The sequence below is a fragment of the Triplophysa rosa genome, linkage group LG21 (genome assembly GCF_024868665.1).
Source record: "Triplophysa rosa linkage group LG21, Trosa_1v2, whole genome shotgun sequence".
Classification (NCBI taxonomy): domain Eukaryota; kingdom Metazoa; phylum Chordata; class Actinopteri; order Cypriniformes; family Nemacheilidae; genus Triplophysa; species Triplophysa rosa.
Window position 1 is genome coordinate 15,082,641 of NC_079910.1, and position 17,787 is coordinate 15,100,427.

The 17,787-nt window shown below is 38.9% G+C and overlaps 1 protein-coding gene across 4 annotated transcripts in view; it reads right to left on the reverse strand.

The window, feature by feature from the left end:
• The window catches only part of plxnb1a (plexin b1a), an 81,832-nt gene that overhangs the window by 24,638 nt on the left and 39,407 nt on the right, over positions 1-17,787 (reverse strand). For all 4 annotated transcript variants that reach the window (XM_057363111.1, XM_057363110.1, XM_057363108.1 and 1 more), the window contains 6 exons: positions 9,290-9,369; positions 7,180-8,281; positions 4,185-4,367; positions 1,463-1,591; positions 1,179-1,279; positions 207-339 (listed from right to left, as the gene is read on the reverse strand). In XM_057363111.1, coding sequence (XP_057219094.1) covers positions 207-339; positions 1,179-1,279; positions 1,463-1,591; positions 4,185-4,367; positions 7,180-8,281; positions 9,290-9,303 — 1,662 coding nt within the window. In that variant the 5' untranslated portion in view covers positions 9,304-9,369. The remainder of the gene's footprint in view (positions 1-206; positions 340-1,178; positions 1,280-1,462; positions 1,592-4,184; positions 4,368-7,179; positions 8,282-9,289; positions 9,370-17,787) is intronic.

Below are 17,787 nucleotides of genomic sequence, written 5' to 3' on the forward strand. Positions count from 1 at the left end.
CAAAAGAATATGTTTCGAAGAATGTTGGTAATTAAACATAACAGGCCCCCATTGACTACCATTATATTGACACAAAACCTTTCTCAAAATATCTTCTTTTGTGTTCCACAGGAGACATGAGCGACGTAAGGGTGAATAAATAATGACATCATTTTTATTTTGGGTGAACTAGCCCTGTAAGACAGACATCCTTGTATAAGGAATACCTGTTTCTGCTCTCCCAGGCTGGCGTTATATTGACTCAGTGACTCCACTCTTAAACACTGCTGCTGTTCAACGAAACTCCACAGCCAATGACCTTCCACCGAGCCCAACTTACAGTCTGACCGCATCCCACACCTGTCGAGAGACACAAGATACAGTGTCATATTCGTAACAAATAAATAACATTCACACACAGGAAAATTCATAAAGCCGTGGAAAAAATCAAGAGACCATTCCAAATGTTCATATAATCAGCATTTCTAGATGTATTGTGGTCATTTCAGTCCAGTGTCTGTTGAATTTCAACAAAATCAAAATTGTCACCTCAGGAGTGACAAAAAGTCATCCAACAGCAATGTGAAAGACTGACAGCATGACAAGACGCATAAAAACTGTGATAAAAATCCAGGTAAACACATAAAAAAATCATTTTTGAACTTTTCCTAAATGCATGTACAAATGAAGAGTTTGGTTCCAAAATGAGATAACTAATTATGGTTTTTTATTGAGCATTACAATTAATATCCTGCAAACTGCAGTTGGTTTGTTTTGATTTAAGCCATAATAAATAAATAAAAATACAGCTATATAACACAATGAAACACAATAAAAACATGATAGCATAATAAAAAAACATGATTTTTGAAAAAGTTATCTCATTTTAGAACCAAACTCTTCAAATATTACTGTTGTATTGCTTGAAAGTGAATATGAAAGAATAACAAAAAAATGTAGAGCATCCTTTCAGTTATTTTTTCCAGCTTTCATTTTCTCCAATACATGCAAATAGAAACAATATTTTTCTTTGAAATTTGGGAAATAATACTTTTAGTAGTTTGCAGAATTAAACATTAATCATAATTTTACCTAAACACAACTAGAAATAGTAAATTCAGAAAAACTGAAAATGATTTTGAAACGGTCCTTTCTTTTTTCAGCGGCTGTATTTTGAACTTATTTAGTAAGCAACTTACCGTCCATCAAGGACACACCAACCACAGTACGGGTCCTTGGCTTCCAGACAGGAAGTGCAATCTGTGTGCTTTTCACACTCCGCCACAGGCCTCTTCTCCACCTGAACACACAACACAGCAAGGGAATAATAACACACATTCACACAGTGACACATACGTGACCTAGAGTCTTCACCTAAGTCATACGGTGCTAATGAGAAAAACAACACTGAATCTTTTGCAATTATACAAATACAACCATAAAGTGTAAAAGATTCCCCATAGACATAAAGTAACAGACTCACAGAGTTGCCGGTCATGATGTAGAGATGTTTATGTGAGGAATCCAACAGTAAGTCGCTGTTGATGGCCGTACCCGCTTGAATGAGAACGGTGGAGTACCTCCTGACCTCTCCGGACGCGCCCATGAACACCTACAGCACAGGACGACAGCCGAAGAGTTTTCAATAAGTAACCTGACGACATCTCCCGAGAACTTCCTCGAAATGTAATTGTCCATTTAAGCTTCTGAAACTACATCAATTGCAACGGGACACCTTGAATATCCAAAGACGGCTGGATGTGGGCAGGTCTAACTAAAAGAGCTAAAAGTGTCTGCAGAAGGCTTTAGCACTTCTAAGTCCTGTTAAAGGAAGGCAAAGGCGATGGATCTAAGAGAGCTGCCTAATGCCTCTTGAATCCTATCACGAGCGGGTTGATTTCAGTAAATGAGATTAGAATTGTGAGAAGCCCGTCGGAGGAGCAGGTATCCTGGTTAAGAGTGTCAGACACAGAGAGCTGCTCACACACTCTGCCTATTCACGTTTGACTTTTAACAGGATTACTATCGACAAACTGCCGCCTACTGTCTATTGCAGTAGAAATCATGCATTGGTGCATTATTGCATTATTCAAAACCGAAGGTGTGTGTGTAGGGGTACAGGAAGTGTACCTGTATAGAGGAGATATGTGTGAGAGGTTGTACAACCTATTATGAAAACTGTATGTTAATAGGTGTGTGTGTGTATGGTGTGATGAAACCGTGATGTGTTAATCCTAGTAAAATATGTGGCTTCTGTTCAATTTGGCAGAGAGTTTAATCTCACACACACAAAAGGTTCGAGCGGTGAATTCAGTCGGCCCCAAAACCAGTTTACTACATCCACCTGCATCGCATTTGAATTGTAAAAGCGAAACCGAATCGTTTACATCTCGATTTGAATAGATGCCTGGGTCCAAAGTGTGCACAACATTATAGTTTACCTGTTGGATGATACCAACACTGCAAAAATGTAAAAACATTAAAATAATTTTCATTCAAGAACAACAATCAATGTACACATGTTGTCAGAAAACAAACCTTATTTAAATTTTATTTAAAGGATTTTAAAGATAGGTTTTACTGGAAGAGCCTGCATGCTTTTTTGCAGGACACCTGGAACAGAATATTGACTTAAGAGTATGATTTCACGACAGCGCTTTTAACTAAAATCTGAAAAAGTTTTTTGCCTTTTGGCTGTTTACGCGACTTCTGCGTTTAGAAACTTTAGTAATGGTATCATTGTCAAAAACTTGCACTTTGAAACCCGTTATCATTTCTGTGTAAACCAAAAAAACGTGAATTTGTGAACAATGTGTTGTCATACGCACGGTGTATTATGCGTTCAGTCTATAGATGGTTTCAGCGGCAACAACACAATCAAACGTTATGTGGCCTAAACTTAACTTCGGTCAGACCTCCGCGAAGAATCAATAACTGTTGAGTAGTTTTAATTTAATTGAATACAATTATTATACAATAAAATATGAATATAAATTCAATGAAATAAATTGTTATTTTATAACCAAACACAGACCGAAAATTAACTTTAGGCCAGGCGCGTGCGTCCGATGAAACCGTCTATGGGCATTCGCGAATATAACCAAAACAACCTGATCTCACAAGAATTCGTAACTATTTTACGAGGTGGCAAATTTGTGTCAATTCGTACCATGACAATCATACAAAAACGTACGATTATAACAAAAAACAATACTGATGCCCCTCTCCTAATCCCACCCCTTAACCGAACATCACTGGCACGAAAGCAAATCGTATTAAAACATTCAAATTAGATTGTACGAATTTATACAAATTAACCACCTCTAAAAAAAAGTAAAAGTACAAGTTCCGCTGGGATTATCGCCAACCACTTGGCTGGCAAGTATAAAACAAAGTTTTTACTTATTTTCCGAAATGCTGTTGTGTGAACGACTGAACGTAAAACTTTTTTAAAAATGTGATGAAGGAAAACTCTTCAGTGTTTTACTGCATTATTGTTGTGTAAACGTACCCTTACACTGACCTTCGAACTGTTGCCAATATAGCCAGGTATAGGAGAAGTAATACAAGTCTCGCCTAGGGTCTTGCATCATGCCCGCTTGCATATAGGGAGCGATGAGCACCCGTATCACTTCCCAATTTTGTCTTTCACTTTCTAAATGCATCACTTGCTTTTCTCTGCATAAATGTCATGCATGCTTATGAACAATGACGCCAACTTGCCAAAATATGTCAAATAGCAAAGAACAGTGATTGACTGTCATAGTGAGGCCTAGGTCACGTACTGTTGCCTGGAGTTAACCAAACACGCGTTATAAACTTCGACCTCTCAGACACGCATGTACTTGTCATTTCCTACAGGCATGGACGTTTATTTGTTAGATTTCAGCACAAAAGGGTCAAAATGAGACTATGTTTGTCTCTGGGCCATCAGCCTTCACTGTAAATACTGCTTTATATAGCGTGGTTTGCGGTGAAGGCTTTTCTGTGGTCCAGCTGAAGAAACACAAAAAACCCTGCTGTTTCAGCACTATCATGGCTATGACACATTCACCCGGTGGGCAAAATCTCTTTACTGCTTAAGTAGACAGATAATATTACCAGTGGACTTATATTTCCCTGGCGTTCTACAAAGTGCACTATAAATGCAAAATAAATAATTCTGAGAAATGACCAGTCACACAATTCACGTTGGTATTTAATACCTTATGCAAATTGCCTTTGGAGTCACCCAGGAAGACAATGCTGTGCCGCTCCTTCACACTGACGGCCACAGAGGTAAGACGGGTGGAGGGGTTGTCCAATACCGCTTCAGCTTCAACCGGCTCCCGGCTCGCCATTGGACTGGGGGTGTGATCTGAGCCGCAAGGGTAAGCATTCAGGGTGTTCTGGTAGACACAAAAACATGTTTTCATGACAAAACCGTCGTAACATAATCCAGTTTCTTCTTGTGCAATCTTAAATTCAGACTGGCTGTCTTTTACTGTAAGGGTTTCATTCTCAGACGATTACCTCAAGGTTGTGCAATCCTCTTATCTTAGAAAAGCAGATTAAATGAAGATTATCTTGGTTTCATACTAGGATAGCAAGGCTGCTCCTTTCTTTTAGCACAACACATCAAATCCCCTCCAGAAGTCTAGTCTGACTGACATGCTTTTTCTTTTATTATAAGAGGTGATGTGAGTTTTTGTCGAGTATACATTTTGGGAGCATTATAGGGGAAATCATGAAAATGGGTCAGAATGTTTATGACAAACAAAACGTGTCATGTGTTTGGGTAGTGGCGTTCACAGGATCAGTATAAACCAATTTAAAGCAACACTTTGTAGTTTTTCAACCTTAAAATAAAGTCTCTAAAATGATTTCAGTGGTATAACAACTCTTATCCGGACGAATTCTACTGCCGCTGCTACCTGACCAGCCTCATAGCGGCTACAACCACACTCTGTAAGTTCCGTGTTCGGCTCGGTACACACAGCCCCAGCCTACGGAAGAGTTTCCAAAAGACATTTCTGCATTCGCCGGTTCAATCAGCTTTGTAAACAAATTCACATGTGTTGCGCTGCCCACGGGGAAGCTTATACAGCAACATTATTAACGACACTGGTAACAGACAATTGCGCTTATCAACCACATGGGGGAACCGTGAGCAAAAGTTCTATAGTGTTGCTTTAAGGGACGTGTTTATCTAAAAGCTTAAACTGATTTAAAACTGCACTTTGATTTATCACGGTAAAATCTACCACACTGCATCTTGATGCACCACATTTGAATAAATGTGAGCACAAACAAGCTACATTAACAATTTGCAGCAATTAATAACTTACTATATAATAATAATAAATTGTATAGTAATCCCCGTTCTCTTTCACGCTTCCACTACCATAGACAGAAAGATGCTCACGCACAGGTACATGCAGAATGTATATATATAAAAACATGACAAATCTGTTCTGATAACTTAGATAATAAATAAATTTATCTGTTCTGATTTGTCATGTTTGTTGTTGTTTATACTGTATATTGGGATTGTATTGATTGTACATGGGCGTCGGAACCATTGTATTTGGGTGGGACAGGACCCAATCACTTTTGCCATCTCTAATTTAACGCATATGACATTTACTTTTCAAAGCATCGTCAGTCAAAACCTTTTGACTTTAGGAATGCCTAATAAATGAAACTCCATTCTGCGTTTTAGCTAAAGCCTTGACTTCCTCAAATACATTCCACCTGGCTCATTTAGTCCATTCATTTTCATTCCATTTCGACACCACAAAGTAAATGTGATGTAAAAATGTAAAGAAGCAAAAGGCAGATTCGAACTCAACAGCGTCAACACTACTTGGCATCTTTCTCACAACACTGGTAAATTGCTGTCGTTTTTACACTCTACACCCACCCACATTTTATTGATTGTATATTAATAATTTATTTTACAATTTAACAACAACATATATAACATTTTATTGCATTCATATTATTTTAGCTACATGTTGAAAAGTCAAGCGTAAACATGCCTAACTTTCTATTTTGTATTTCACCAAAGAAACAATGATAGATTTATAGTGACATTCGACTGAAGTTACAGTTTCATTTCGGATAAACTATTTCTTTAACTGGCAATTCTTGCCTCAATTCTTCTGAAGTCTTCTGGACATCTAACCCTCCTCATTCCTCCTCCCCACCCCCTCCACTAGTAAACATCATTAGGGTTGTTTAGGCATGTGTGTTTTATTGATTGAGCGAGCCAGGACAGTGGATGTTAAAGGAATGAATGGGCAGATACAAAAAGGTCATGAAAAGGTTTTGTGCCTGAGAGCCCACATCCATGAGGTCTGGGATTTGTCCGGGAGCCTTGTTAGAACTAATGCTAGGTAGTTACGTCTTATGCTCCTCAAAGGGTACAATATAATTCGCTCAAGACAGACAGACAGGCTCATATAAGCGAATGTGATTTGCCTGAGAATTAAAGCAGTGTTTTTGAATGAGGATGAATGTTTGTTTGAATACTACGCTAGAAGAAAACGATGCGGTCCAGTTCTCTAGAGTTTCATTGTGGGCATCTTTTTATTTTCCCAGGCTTTCCTACTAAAGCTGAAGTACTGTGAGGATCATGTGGGAACACTTGACTCTAAAATGTATTTATGTGGACAGTTTATGTCTATAATGTTACAATTTGAAGAGTGAACAAGCGAAATGCACTTCACAAATATTACTGTAATACAAACTGTAACCAAGTGTTGTGATGCAACGTTCAAACTCAAAGTAATTACTCAAAGTAATTCTTCTGACCAATTTAGATGGACAATGGTCATTCCAAACCTGTATGACTTTAATTCTTCTGCAGAACACAAAAGAAGATTGTAGCGAGGAAGGCGGGACGAGAGCCGTGGGGCCGGTGGCGTACAGCTGATACTCATTATCACTCACGCCACCGGCCCCGCCTTCCTGCCCCAAGGCTCTCGTCCCGCCTTCCTCGCTACAAAGATATTTTGAAAAATGTTGGTAACCAAACAACACCGGCCTCCATTGACTTCCATTGTATAGACACAAAACCACTCACACATTTCCCAAAATATCTTATTTTGTGTTTCACAGAAGAAAGAGTCATATACAGGTTTTAAATGACATGAGAGTAAATCAATGATGACAGTTCAATCTAAGATGCTATTTGAAACTTTATTTGCATTTACTCACCGTTGGCAGGTTGGCACAACTGGATTTAACTTCGTATTCGATGTATGCCACCTTGTTGCCCCTTTTCTCCCCATCCTGCGTGTAGCACAGATCTCGAGTCTCATCAATACGACGGTCCACATCATCCAAATTATACAAGCACAACGCCGAATCCTCACTGGGTCCACTAGCACCACTAATTGCCGTCGAGAAGACTCCCAATAAAACTTGCGAGGCTACATTATCCTTACGACCCACTTGCGCCCCCTGGAGGAGATTGTAGTTCTTTCCCATCGCGCCTGAGCGGCACGTCAGCGGAACTTCAACGTAGGAGTAATACGCCTGGTCGTCAAGACACACCCGTGCCACGTACGTACGATATTCCCTTGTAGCTTTCAGGTCGCGCCTATAGAACAAGAAGTAGACGTGGTTGCGTCGCGCAAATGTAGCAACGAAATTGTGATCGTATTCCGAGAGGCGGCCGGCGACAGCGAGTTTGGCGGTTTCCTCATAGGAAAACACAGGCTCCGTTAAAAGTTGTCGAGTGGAGACCGGTGGGTGACTGCTGGTGTAGCCTCGACCCACGTACAAAACTGGATCTTTGTCATGCGGCCGCACTACAAGTCCAACCGTTGATACGGTCGGGTCGTTAGCCGCTACGTACTGAGTGTCAACAGGTCTCTCGGTAGAGAAGAGAACTTCGTTCACATTTTCGAGACTGCGTTTTTGGCAGGTGCCTTGATGCACACTACCACAGGTGATGAGCTGGAAGGAGTATGGATCCACCAGCAGCAGTTTGTTGTGGTTGTTCACACGTCCAGCCTGAGGGCAATTCTCCTGCGTCACCGGAGGCAGGCAGTCTTTACTATCTCTGACCGGCCCTGTTCTCTCATCCACTTCAAGACGGAGGCCATCGAGGCCGGCGAGCTGGAACAGATGGTCTCGTGCCCCCACGTAGACCGTCCCCACGCTGGGGTCAGGGTGCAAGGCAAGGTGTTGGAAGACCGTGTCATTGGATGAGAAGCGAGGATAACTGCTATAGACCCTTGGGGCTCCCAGAATGCCTAGGAGGAGGGACTGAAGCAGGGTGATGATGAGGGCCATCCCATGCACTGCAAAAACACTGAACAAATGAAGTGTGACAAAATTAGTGTTACAAGAGCTTAGAGCAGGACTCGGCACACATTATACAGTACAGTTGGCTGTTGGTATAAACGGCCAGTCAGGTTTAGGCTTTAGGATCAATTACTCCTTTATTAATGTAATATATTAAACTCATTTAAACTGAGGAGAAATGGGTATTATGATGTAAAAATAAATCAAACTATATATAGTCTGTTTTAGTGTAGTCACCGAGTGGCAACCTTCTGGTCTCTCACGTGAAACCAACAAGGAAGTGACATAAACTTCAATTCATTGACTGGCCGCAAGAGACTGGTTGTTAAAATGGTAAAAATGTTACAGTGCCCAACTTTACAGCCGAAAAAATTATTTACAGCCTGGTACAAAAAGTGGTTTTGGTCTATATAGACGGTTTCAAAGTGACAACATAAACCAGTAGTTGAGTTACTACATCCTACTACTTGGCGAGTTAGACTTCATCGCTCATATAAATCTCACAAATAATGCAACATGGGTACAAATCTCTAAAAACACGGATAGAGATTCATTCACTGAGTGGACACTTTTTCATAAAGTTTGAAAAAGTTGTCGGAGGCTTGGTGGTGGTGACGTTAATATCGAGTGACCGTAGTGTAGTCTGTTCATAGCCTCATGTTAGCTTTTTACTTGATAATTGTATTTAGGATTCAAAAGTAACGAATATTGTTTTAATTTTTAAGATAATAGACAAAACGGGTAAGTATCTAAACCTTTGTTAATCACACGCACAACTCATATTTTGCGATCCTCCAAAAGTCCATGGGAAAAAAATCATAGGCTTTTGGTTGAGGGAATCAGTGTTACTCTAACTTTTGTGTTGGCCTACAAAAAAAATCCCTGCGACACTCTATATATTGGTCTATTAAATGGATGATAACTGTGAAAAAGCGACAGAAACAGGGTACACATATAATGACAACATTCATGAAAAATGTCATACTACAGCTATGTCAAAAAATAATACACCCACCATTTGTCAGACATACAAGGTTCAGGAGGCTGCAGTCCTTTTGGTTATCCAGTGGCATAGCACATGCCTGTGAAGTCAGTCTGTGAAGACAGAAAATCATGCCGATTAGCTCTTAACACCATCCAGCGTTGAGCAATGAAGACATGAAGCTTAATGCCGCTGTGAGACACAGCTGTTGAGCTGAGCAATCCCTCCCTGACAGGAAATTGGATGATATAGACCCTAAGTCACCGATGAACCCCTAATGCATTACTCTGCATAGATTGGCAGAGATCCTGTGAGGAGACTTGGAAAACTGTCGATGACGTTTTAAATGAATAAGATGTGATTAAAATGAGGCCATTATGAGATCTTCATGCAATCCAAGATGACCTAAACAATCAATACGGGGAATGTGAAATAATGCGATTTGATGCTGGAATGACTTGTCTTATGGCTCAGCATCCCCGTTGGTTCATATTTTCTCTAAGTGCAGCGTCATTTCTTGTACTTCACATATTTATTTGCTTTCTACCAATCGGTTTCTCTTTTTACAAGTCAATGTGGAATAAACCGGAGCGGTCTACATCAGAGATGTTAGGAAAAAGAGGCAGTGAGAGAATATTACGGGGATAATGTGGGATAAAATAGAATGAATCACTTGATCTGAATATATCAAATTGATGGAAATGGATAACCTTATTACAAAGGAAAAGAACATCATTTCATCTGAATTTAAACAGGTTTCAAGTTGTAAGTGTTTGAGCATCAGCATGACTCAGTTAAAGGAGCAGCTCCAGAATTGTAAGCCTGTGCTGTGTGCTGGATTCATGTTTACATAAGATTTGTTGACTGACCATCTGAACTGTGAACTGTGTAAACATCAAACTGATCTGGAACATGAACTTACACAGTCTAAATGCAGAAGACTTTGCCTTTTCATTTGAAAAATCACCACACCAGTGATTTCAAGTCATGTTAGACAGACCCTCACCAAACTCAAATGCACACTAAAATGCAAGTCAAACAAGATTATTTAAGGTTCATTTTTAACCATGAAGTAATTTAGCCCTTCTTATTTCAATGATCTGTAAGGCCAGCTATGTTAACTTGACTGGCAACTCAGGAGCTATACACTACTGTCAGTATTTTTTGCAAATGTGGGCTGGGAGAACATTTATTTGTTTGGTTAGAGGAAAATGATGGAAAATCCATCGAGTCAATTGGACAACTTGCAATATGGCTTGGCGCAGACAGGCCTTGACAGCTTTATTAGGTTTTGTGCCGTTTTTGTCAACGAGTCTACATTACAAATATTTGCATCGGTAAAGGCCTGTACGATAACAATACTATAACCATAAATAACTATAAAAATAGTTTAAAAAACATTCTACATTTAACAGAATAGACAGTCCACACAACGTGAAAGACCAATATATCAAGGAAGAGGGTACAATACAGTTGGGAGCAAATTCTCCCAGATGAATGATAAAACATGGGCAGCAAATCAAAATCTGTTCCAACTTTTAAAGGCTCAAGTATGTAAAATGTGAATCTCAGAATAACCATAACATTGTTGTTTTTAGGTCTAGGCAGCAATACGTGCATCGTTCTTGGCGTAGGCGCGTTTTAAGCGATTAGCGTGAAATTTGTGCACTGCAGTTATTTCTATTGATTGGATGGCATTTCCAAAGCACTTTTCAGTCCTGTTTCCATTTGTTAACAGATTTTTGAGGTGGGTTTCAAAAAACACTTATGTTTTACCCTGAAAAGCACTACAGACAGAATAACTCAACCTCCACAGTTAGTGAACAGCTACCGGAATAATAGAAGCTTGTTAGACTGAATGCTTTTAAATCTTTACTAGAATAGACATGCAGGTGGTGTTGATTTAACACCAATGACAGTTAAGACCCACACAATACAGATTCTCCTCTTCACAAACCACTCATAGAAAGTGGGGAGGAAGGGAGAGAATGAGAGAGAAGGAGGGTAAGTGAGAGAGAGACAGAAAGATAGAGTCATGTGAGAGGGGGAGAGAGGATTTGAAAATTGAAAAAACTTTATTTACAATTAACTATACACCAACAACACACAATAAAAAGTAAATAAATAGAAAAAATATAAAGATAAAGGTCACATCCACACAAAGCCAGAGCTTTCCCTATCAGATCTTTTTTTTTCCTTTTTACGGCGTCGTCTCAAGAAATATCTGCATACACACAAAACCGCTAAACTGACTCAAAACGATGTAGTACATGCCAAATCGGTATGTGGTGCTGTAATTCTGCCACAGAGATCGGAGAAGAAGATTTGGAGAATTCACATCGGCTGCGTCCGAAATCGCATACTGTGACAGTACGTACTGAATTTGAATAAGTACCTACCTATCGGCCGTCAAAACAGTACGTTCTATATAGTATGAGTGGGAGTGGTATGAATACATTTCGGACATACTGCGTCCGCCATGTTTTATGGTCATGTGACCCGTATGCTCTTTGACCTATGACCTATTAACAACAACCTACACATGAGAGTTGCTAAAAACATAATTTAGTCACGAGAAATTCATTTATTGGCACTTACATTAAAAACGGACATCTGCCTTAAAGTTTTCCGCTATATTTATTTGATTTACTTTTGAAATTTGACCGTTGCTCAGCTCCCGTGGCATCATGGGATAGATAAGTGTCCATCCGATCCACACTCACGAATCTCGGCGGAAGTAGTAGACCATCCGGGTATTTCTCGCCTACTGTTTTTTGCATACTGAGGTTTCGGACATAGACATAGTATTCATGACTCATACTCATTTTCGCCTACTATATAGTATGGAAGTAGGCGATTTCAGACGCAGCCATAATCTTTGCGCGCTGGAGTGATGACATCATCGTTTTAGAAAATATATGGATCGGCTGTACACACGATAACGCAAGGGTGGCGTTTTCAGATTTATCCACTGTGGGACTCGGTTTCAAAAAATAGCGGTTTCAGGCTCCCAAAATGCCCGATCCGTGTGGACGAAACGAAAGTACGATACAAAATCTTTACGTATACACATACAGCGCGTCTCCATGTGGATGGCCTCAAAGTGAGAGAGAAAGAGAGAATTTGTATATTGAAAAAAAAACATTATCCCAATCAACTGCACAAAAACAACATATAATACAAAGTAAATAGAAACAGAAGATTATAAAGACAACATAAATAGAGAAAGAGGGTACATCAGAGAAAAAGACAGACCCACAGTGTGAAAGAGAGAGAAAGTGAGTGAGTGTGAGAGAGAGGATTCCACACAAGAATGTCAAGCTCTTCAGTGTGTGTTAAAGGAGAAAACTGTGAGCAGGCCCCTGTGAATCGTCCCCGTGCTGAAGGGAGTGTATTGTTTGGAAGGGTTCCCAGGGGCATAGACGCTAAGACTGGCATGGTAACGCAGGGCCTGCGAGACATGCCTCACACAGCCACGGGGAGAGGAGACTGACCCCCCGTCTCTCCAGGAGGGGCCGACAGTGACCCCACATTTTTATGGCCTCCAACAGAATGTTACGCTGTCACGCCTCATTGGACACGACAATGAACATGAAAAGTTGCCACTCTGGATGATTAGGAAAGCTTTTTATCCATCTCTGGGGACAATGCGGCCATTCACCAACCAGAATAAGCAGCGAAACATAATTGACAACTTCGAGACGTCTTTTTGGATATCAAACCGATGGCGTTAGCCTCTCCGCTAAAACAGATCTGTCTGTGAAATGTGGCGAATGGGTGTCGGGAACAAACGCCGGTTTCATTTCGACATTTTCGAGAAGGCGTGAGAAGAGAAATAGATGGGATAGAGAGGAGGGAATGAGGGGAAATGAGAGATAGATTAAACCAGAGCATTTTCATGAGATGGATGTTATAAATAGACCTCTTAGACACGGAGGGTACTGGAGCATTACAGCATTCTCTACATTCCAAACGCTATTGTTGACCTTTTCATAGTCATGTGAAATTTCCTAATTGCGTCACCTGCAGAGACGTTTCTTACTTTTTTAAACAAATACGGAGCCAGAAAAATTATATTTTACTTTAGAGAATATGATTAAAACAGCCCAACAGTATATTAAATTAACCAACCTTCGAAATTTAAACACAATAATGCAACAACAATAATGTTAATTAACAACATCATATTTAGTATTAAAACTCTGAAATGGACCATTTTTGTAAATTACATAGTTTTATTTAACTAAAGTTTCGAATTAATATAAAAAAATGTCAAGCCGTTACAGGCGCAATGAATCTCGGGATAGCCAACGCTGTGAAGGATACATTCGTTCTATCCTTAAAAACCCACGGTAATAAGGTCACATTTTGGGGCTGCAGGTGAAGCAACCTTTGAATCGGGACAGCGTTACCAGCCTTCAGTCGCGCTGCTGTGACACAATCGGTCTTAAAATGCAGCCTTCAAAGGACGCAGCCCCCAAATTGGGACACATCTTACATGTGTAAATCGTTCTTCTTCTGTGTCCCATATTCTGAGTTTCTGGCTAAGCACCCTTGTGGCGGCATTTAACCGTAATTCATTGAGAAACTGAGCATAAAAATTACACAATATATCGTCCCAGGCCTACCACAATTATTTCAGAAAACAGCAATTATTGTGATTACTGTAAATTACTTAGCAGACACAATTCTCTATCATTTGACTCGTATCAACTTTGTATATTTATGTGTTTTAGGCTGCATGCTTAGGCCTGTTATGCTCAACAGTCTTTTCTGTTATGGTCACTTTATAGTCATCGTTTTGGTTATTTGCTAAATTTTCAAATTTCTGAAAGATATACAGTGCTTAACAAGTTTATTAGACCACCACCCAATGTAAGGTTTGTGAAAAATAATAACCAAAATAATATCTTGTTTCTCTAATGGTTAATTCATCACAATGTGTAAGCTCTTTAGTCACAGCAGTGCAGTGTTTCTAATGGGTTATTTGGTGTCAACTTAACCAGAGGTTCCTGGATTCATTTTTAAATTTTTTACAGAAGTGAAAGCGACTTGAGAAATATACGAGCATCATAATTTTATTTTTACACATAGCTTGGTATATCTGTTAATAAAATCTGTTAACTTTGGCAATCTTTGATGCATTTAATGCCAATAGTGAATTTGCATGCCTCTGAATGTTGGTTAAGATACCTTAACGTCCTTTTAGATTCTTTTTTTCAACTTTTCTTTTGGGAACTTTAATTTTAAGGCCCTATATGGTTCAGATATAAAGATCTATATGTGTCTTCATGAGAAAACTCTTAAAATGTACACATTTTCAGTCATCAAAAACTAAATGTGGGTCATGTCTATAGAACAAATAATGTTGAAACTAGAATTTCTGTTCATTTCTGGCTTCTGAGAAGTTGAAAGTACCAGATCAAATTTGGGCATAAAAAGTGAATAGACTATTAAGTGGTTTCAGTTTGTTATTTGCCTAATGAGTGACAATAAAAATAGTTTAGTTTTAAACAAGTTTTTGACAGATTCCTAAAAGAGAAAAATGTTTTTTCTCTTTTTTTATAATGGTGGGGCAGTCAATTTGGTATGTGTGTTAATCGTACACTGCAACTGACAATCTACAAAGGAATACATTAAATATTCACAACAATTTGTGGCAATTATTTAATGAATGGAGCACACAAAAATATGTGACAATTAAGCATAAAATGTGTCTAATCCCTAAAACAGGTGCTTATTAATCGCTATAACCACAATTATTTATTAAACAATTAATTGTCAGCCAAATTTTATAATTGTGACAGCCATTATTGTTGGAGTGATATGTAACGTGACCAGCTTCTTTTTTTCTATGTACCACGTAGCTGAGTAGAAATCACAATAACAGACACAAAATAATTAATAAATGACTTTGTAATCACAATTCTTGACATGACAAAAGAGAATGTACATTTCTCCTTGGAAACATCTACTTAACTGTCTTTGATGGCACTGATTTCACAAACTTTGGCAAATGACTTTGTTTCCCATTGGACTGGTTTAAAAAAACCTTTGTACCCAACTAGCAGAACTGCACAAAGGCAGCCAATCAGATTAGAGCTTGCCAGATCGAAAAAGTGCTTGGCATTTTTTGGTGCAATATGCATCAGATGGTCAGTGAATAGTCCGTGGGCGGCATGGGAGGCTGAAACTAACTTTCACGTTTCACAGAGGTCTGTGGAAGTCAACCATCTGTCATTTCATTTCAGAATTACATAAAGTCACCATGAAGTAATCTTTTGGGGGTTGAGAGGGTAGAGTATAGTAGAAGCAGATAGGAGCATAGGAGGAGGAAGGTCATTCGAGCTGCACAATATAGCAAAATTATGCATTGGTTTGCAACAAATGAAATATTATAATACACAAACTGATTAGACTTAAAACATGATCATATTGCATATCGTATATTGCATGGTTTTGAAAGTAGTGTTTTGACAGACTGGCCCACTTCCTTCAAGCACACAAGCTTCCCATGACAGCTAGACCCTCGGCACTATAAATATACCAGCAGTGTAAAACCACTGATGTCATGGTTACAGATCAGGTGGAGTCATTGTTAAAGTACCACAGTCAACAGAGATTCTCACCAATTTTTCACAGTGTCTGTCTGTGTCTGTCTCCGTCATGCTATGGTCTCTCTCTTTCACATGCTCCACCATCACACTTGGCACAAAACACTGCACAAGAGTTTGTGGCTCTCAATGTGGCAGTGTGTTGACAGAAAGCAGCACAAAAACTGCCACATAACTGATTATATCATTCAGTAACTGGTTGTTTTCTAGAAACAACAAACCGCACCATGGCTACAGAACCTTATGCAAGATGAACATTTCACTAGCATGCATTTGTAAACGTATTAGAGGCCTTCTGTAGAATTTGTTGAAAATAGTATGTCAAAGAAATCTGGGTGTTGCAGGTGGAAACACATCAATGTACAGTAGTGGCCAAAAGTAAACTTATGCCGAAGTCCGGGGGGGAATTTATGCAATATTGGGTTTTAAAGGAACAGTTCACCCAAAAATGAAAATTCTGTCTTCATTTACTCACCCACAAGTTGTTCCAAATCTGAATTGGAAGTTCAGATCACGGTTATAGTGAATAACATTATCACGATTATCAATATTATCATGGCTTTATTGACATGTTCTGGAAATGTAAAAAAAATACTGATGTAAACCAAATTTAATATTGAGTTTACCTGTAAATGTACTTTTGTTTGATTTACATCAAATAAATAACATTAATATTAGTCATGGCACGTTGGGGGCATGAGGTAAAAGTTTCCTAGTTCAGATTAAACAACCTTAAGTGAGTAAATCAGATTTTCAGGTAAACACAACACAATTCAGCAAATCATCTGTCTGCGTGTGCTGTGAGAAAAGGGTGTACTTTAGGACCCAGGAGAAAGCGGCATGACACCTGTGCTCATAACAGCGCTCATAGCAGAAGAAACAAGCTGAACGGAGTTTCAAACTCATCATATCACATCCTTTAATGAAAAATGAATAGAAATGATGGGTTTGTATAAAGAGATGTGAATGTGCACATTTTTGGATTAAAGTCCTAATTAGTGAAGCACTGTCATCACAAACTCACAGGTGATGACGTGAATAAATAGGTATGTCTCACGTTATTTTGTTCCGAATGTCAATACTCCTGATTTACTCTCCTGACATAAATGAACAAAACCCACGTTTCATGTTGCATCTACATTATACTCTTGATAACTTTGTTTGATGCTGGACTGGATTTTTTAAGCCGTAACACTTGTACGGTTTAGCGGTAATTAAAATATGAAGCGGTAATACTAACCGTAGGACGTTATTATCACGGTAAATCATTATTCCAGTAATCGTTACATCCCTAATCCGAATAAAGGTATTTGTTCTGTTGAACACAAAAAAAGATATTTTGAAGAATGTAGGATAGCAAACAGTTCTGGGGCACTTTTGACTGCCATTGTTATTTTCTATGTTAGTCAATGGTGGCCAAGAACTGTTTGGTTACAAGCATTCTTCCAAATATCTTTCTCTGTGTTCATCAGAACAAAGACATTTTTGGGTGAACTGTAACCCTTAAAAGCCCCCTAAGGTTAGATGAATCCATCTAAATATGAGGCGTTTTATACAAAATTGACAAAACACTAAACTTATTAGATATTTATTGGACAAAAATGTTTGATATAAAAAGCAAATTACAGCGTATCAGATATATTTGGGTTTTTTATTATAATATACAAAAAATTCAAAGACAAATAAAACGCTCACAGGAAATAAAGCAAACACTGAGTGCGTTTATATGCACAGTCTTACTCCGATTATACTTAATAAGCTGATAACAAGTAATGTCATGTAAACACGTAAAATGGTTTTCTTTTATAGGGGAAAGCTCATAAACAGCATAAGCAAAAAACACTCGGCAGAGGTATTTTTTGCGCATTACTCCGATTTCGCGCTGCATGTAAACGTCTTTACCGGTTTTCTCTCAGT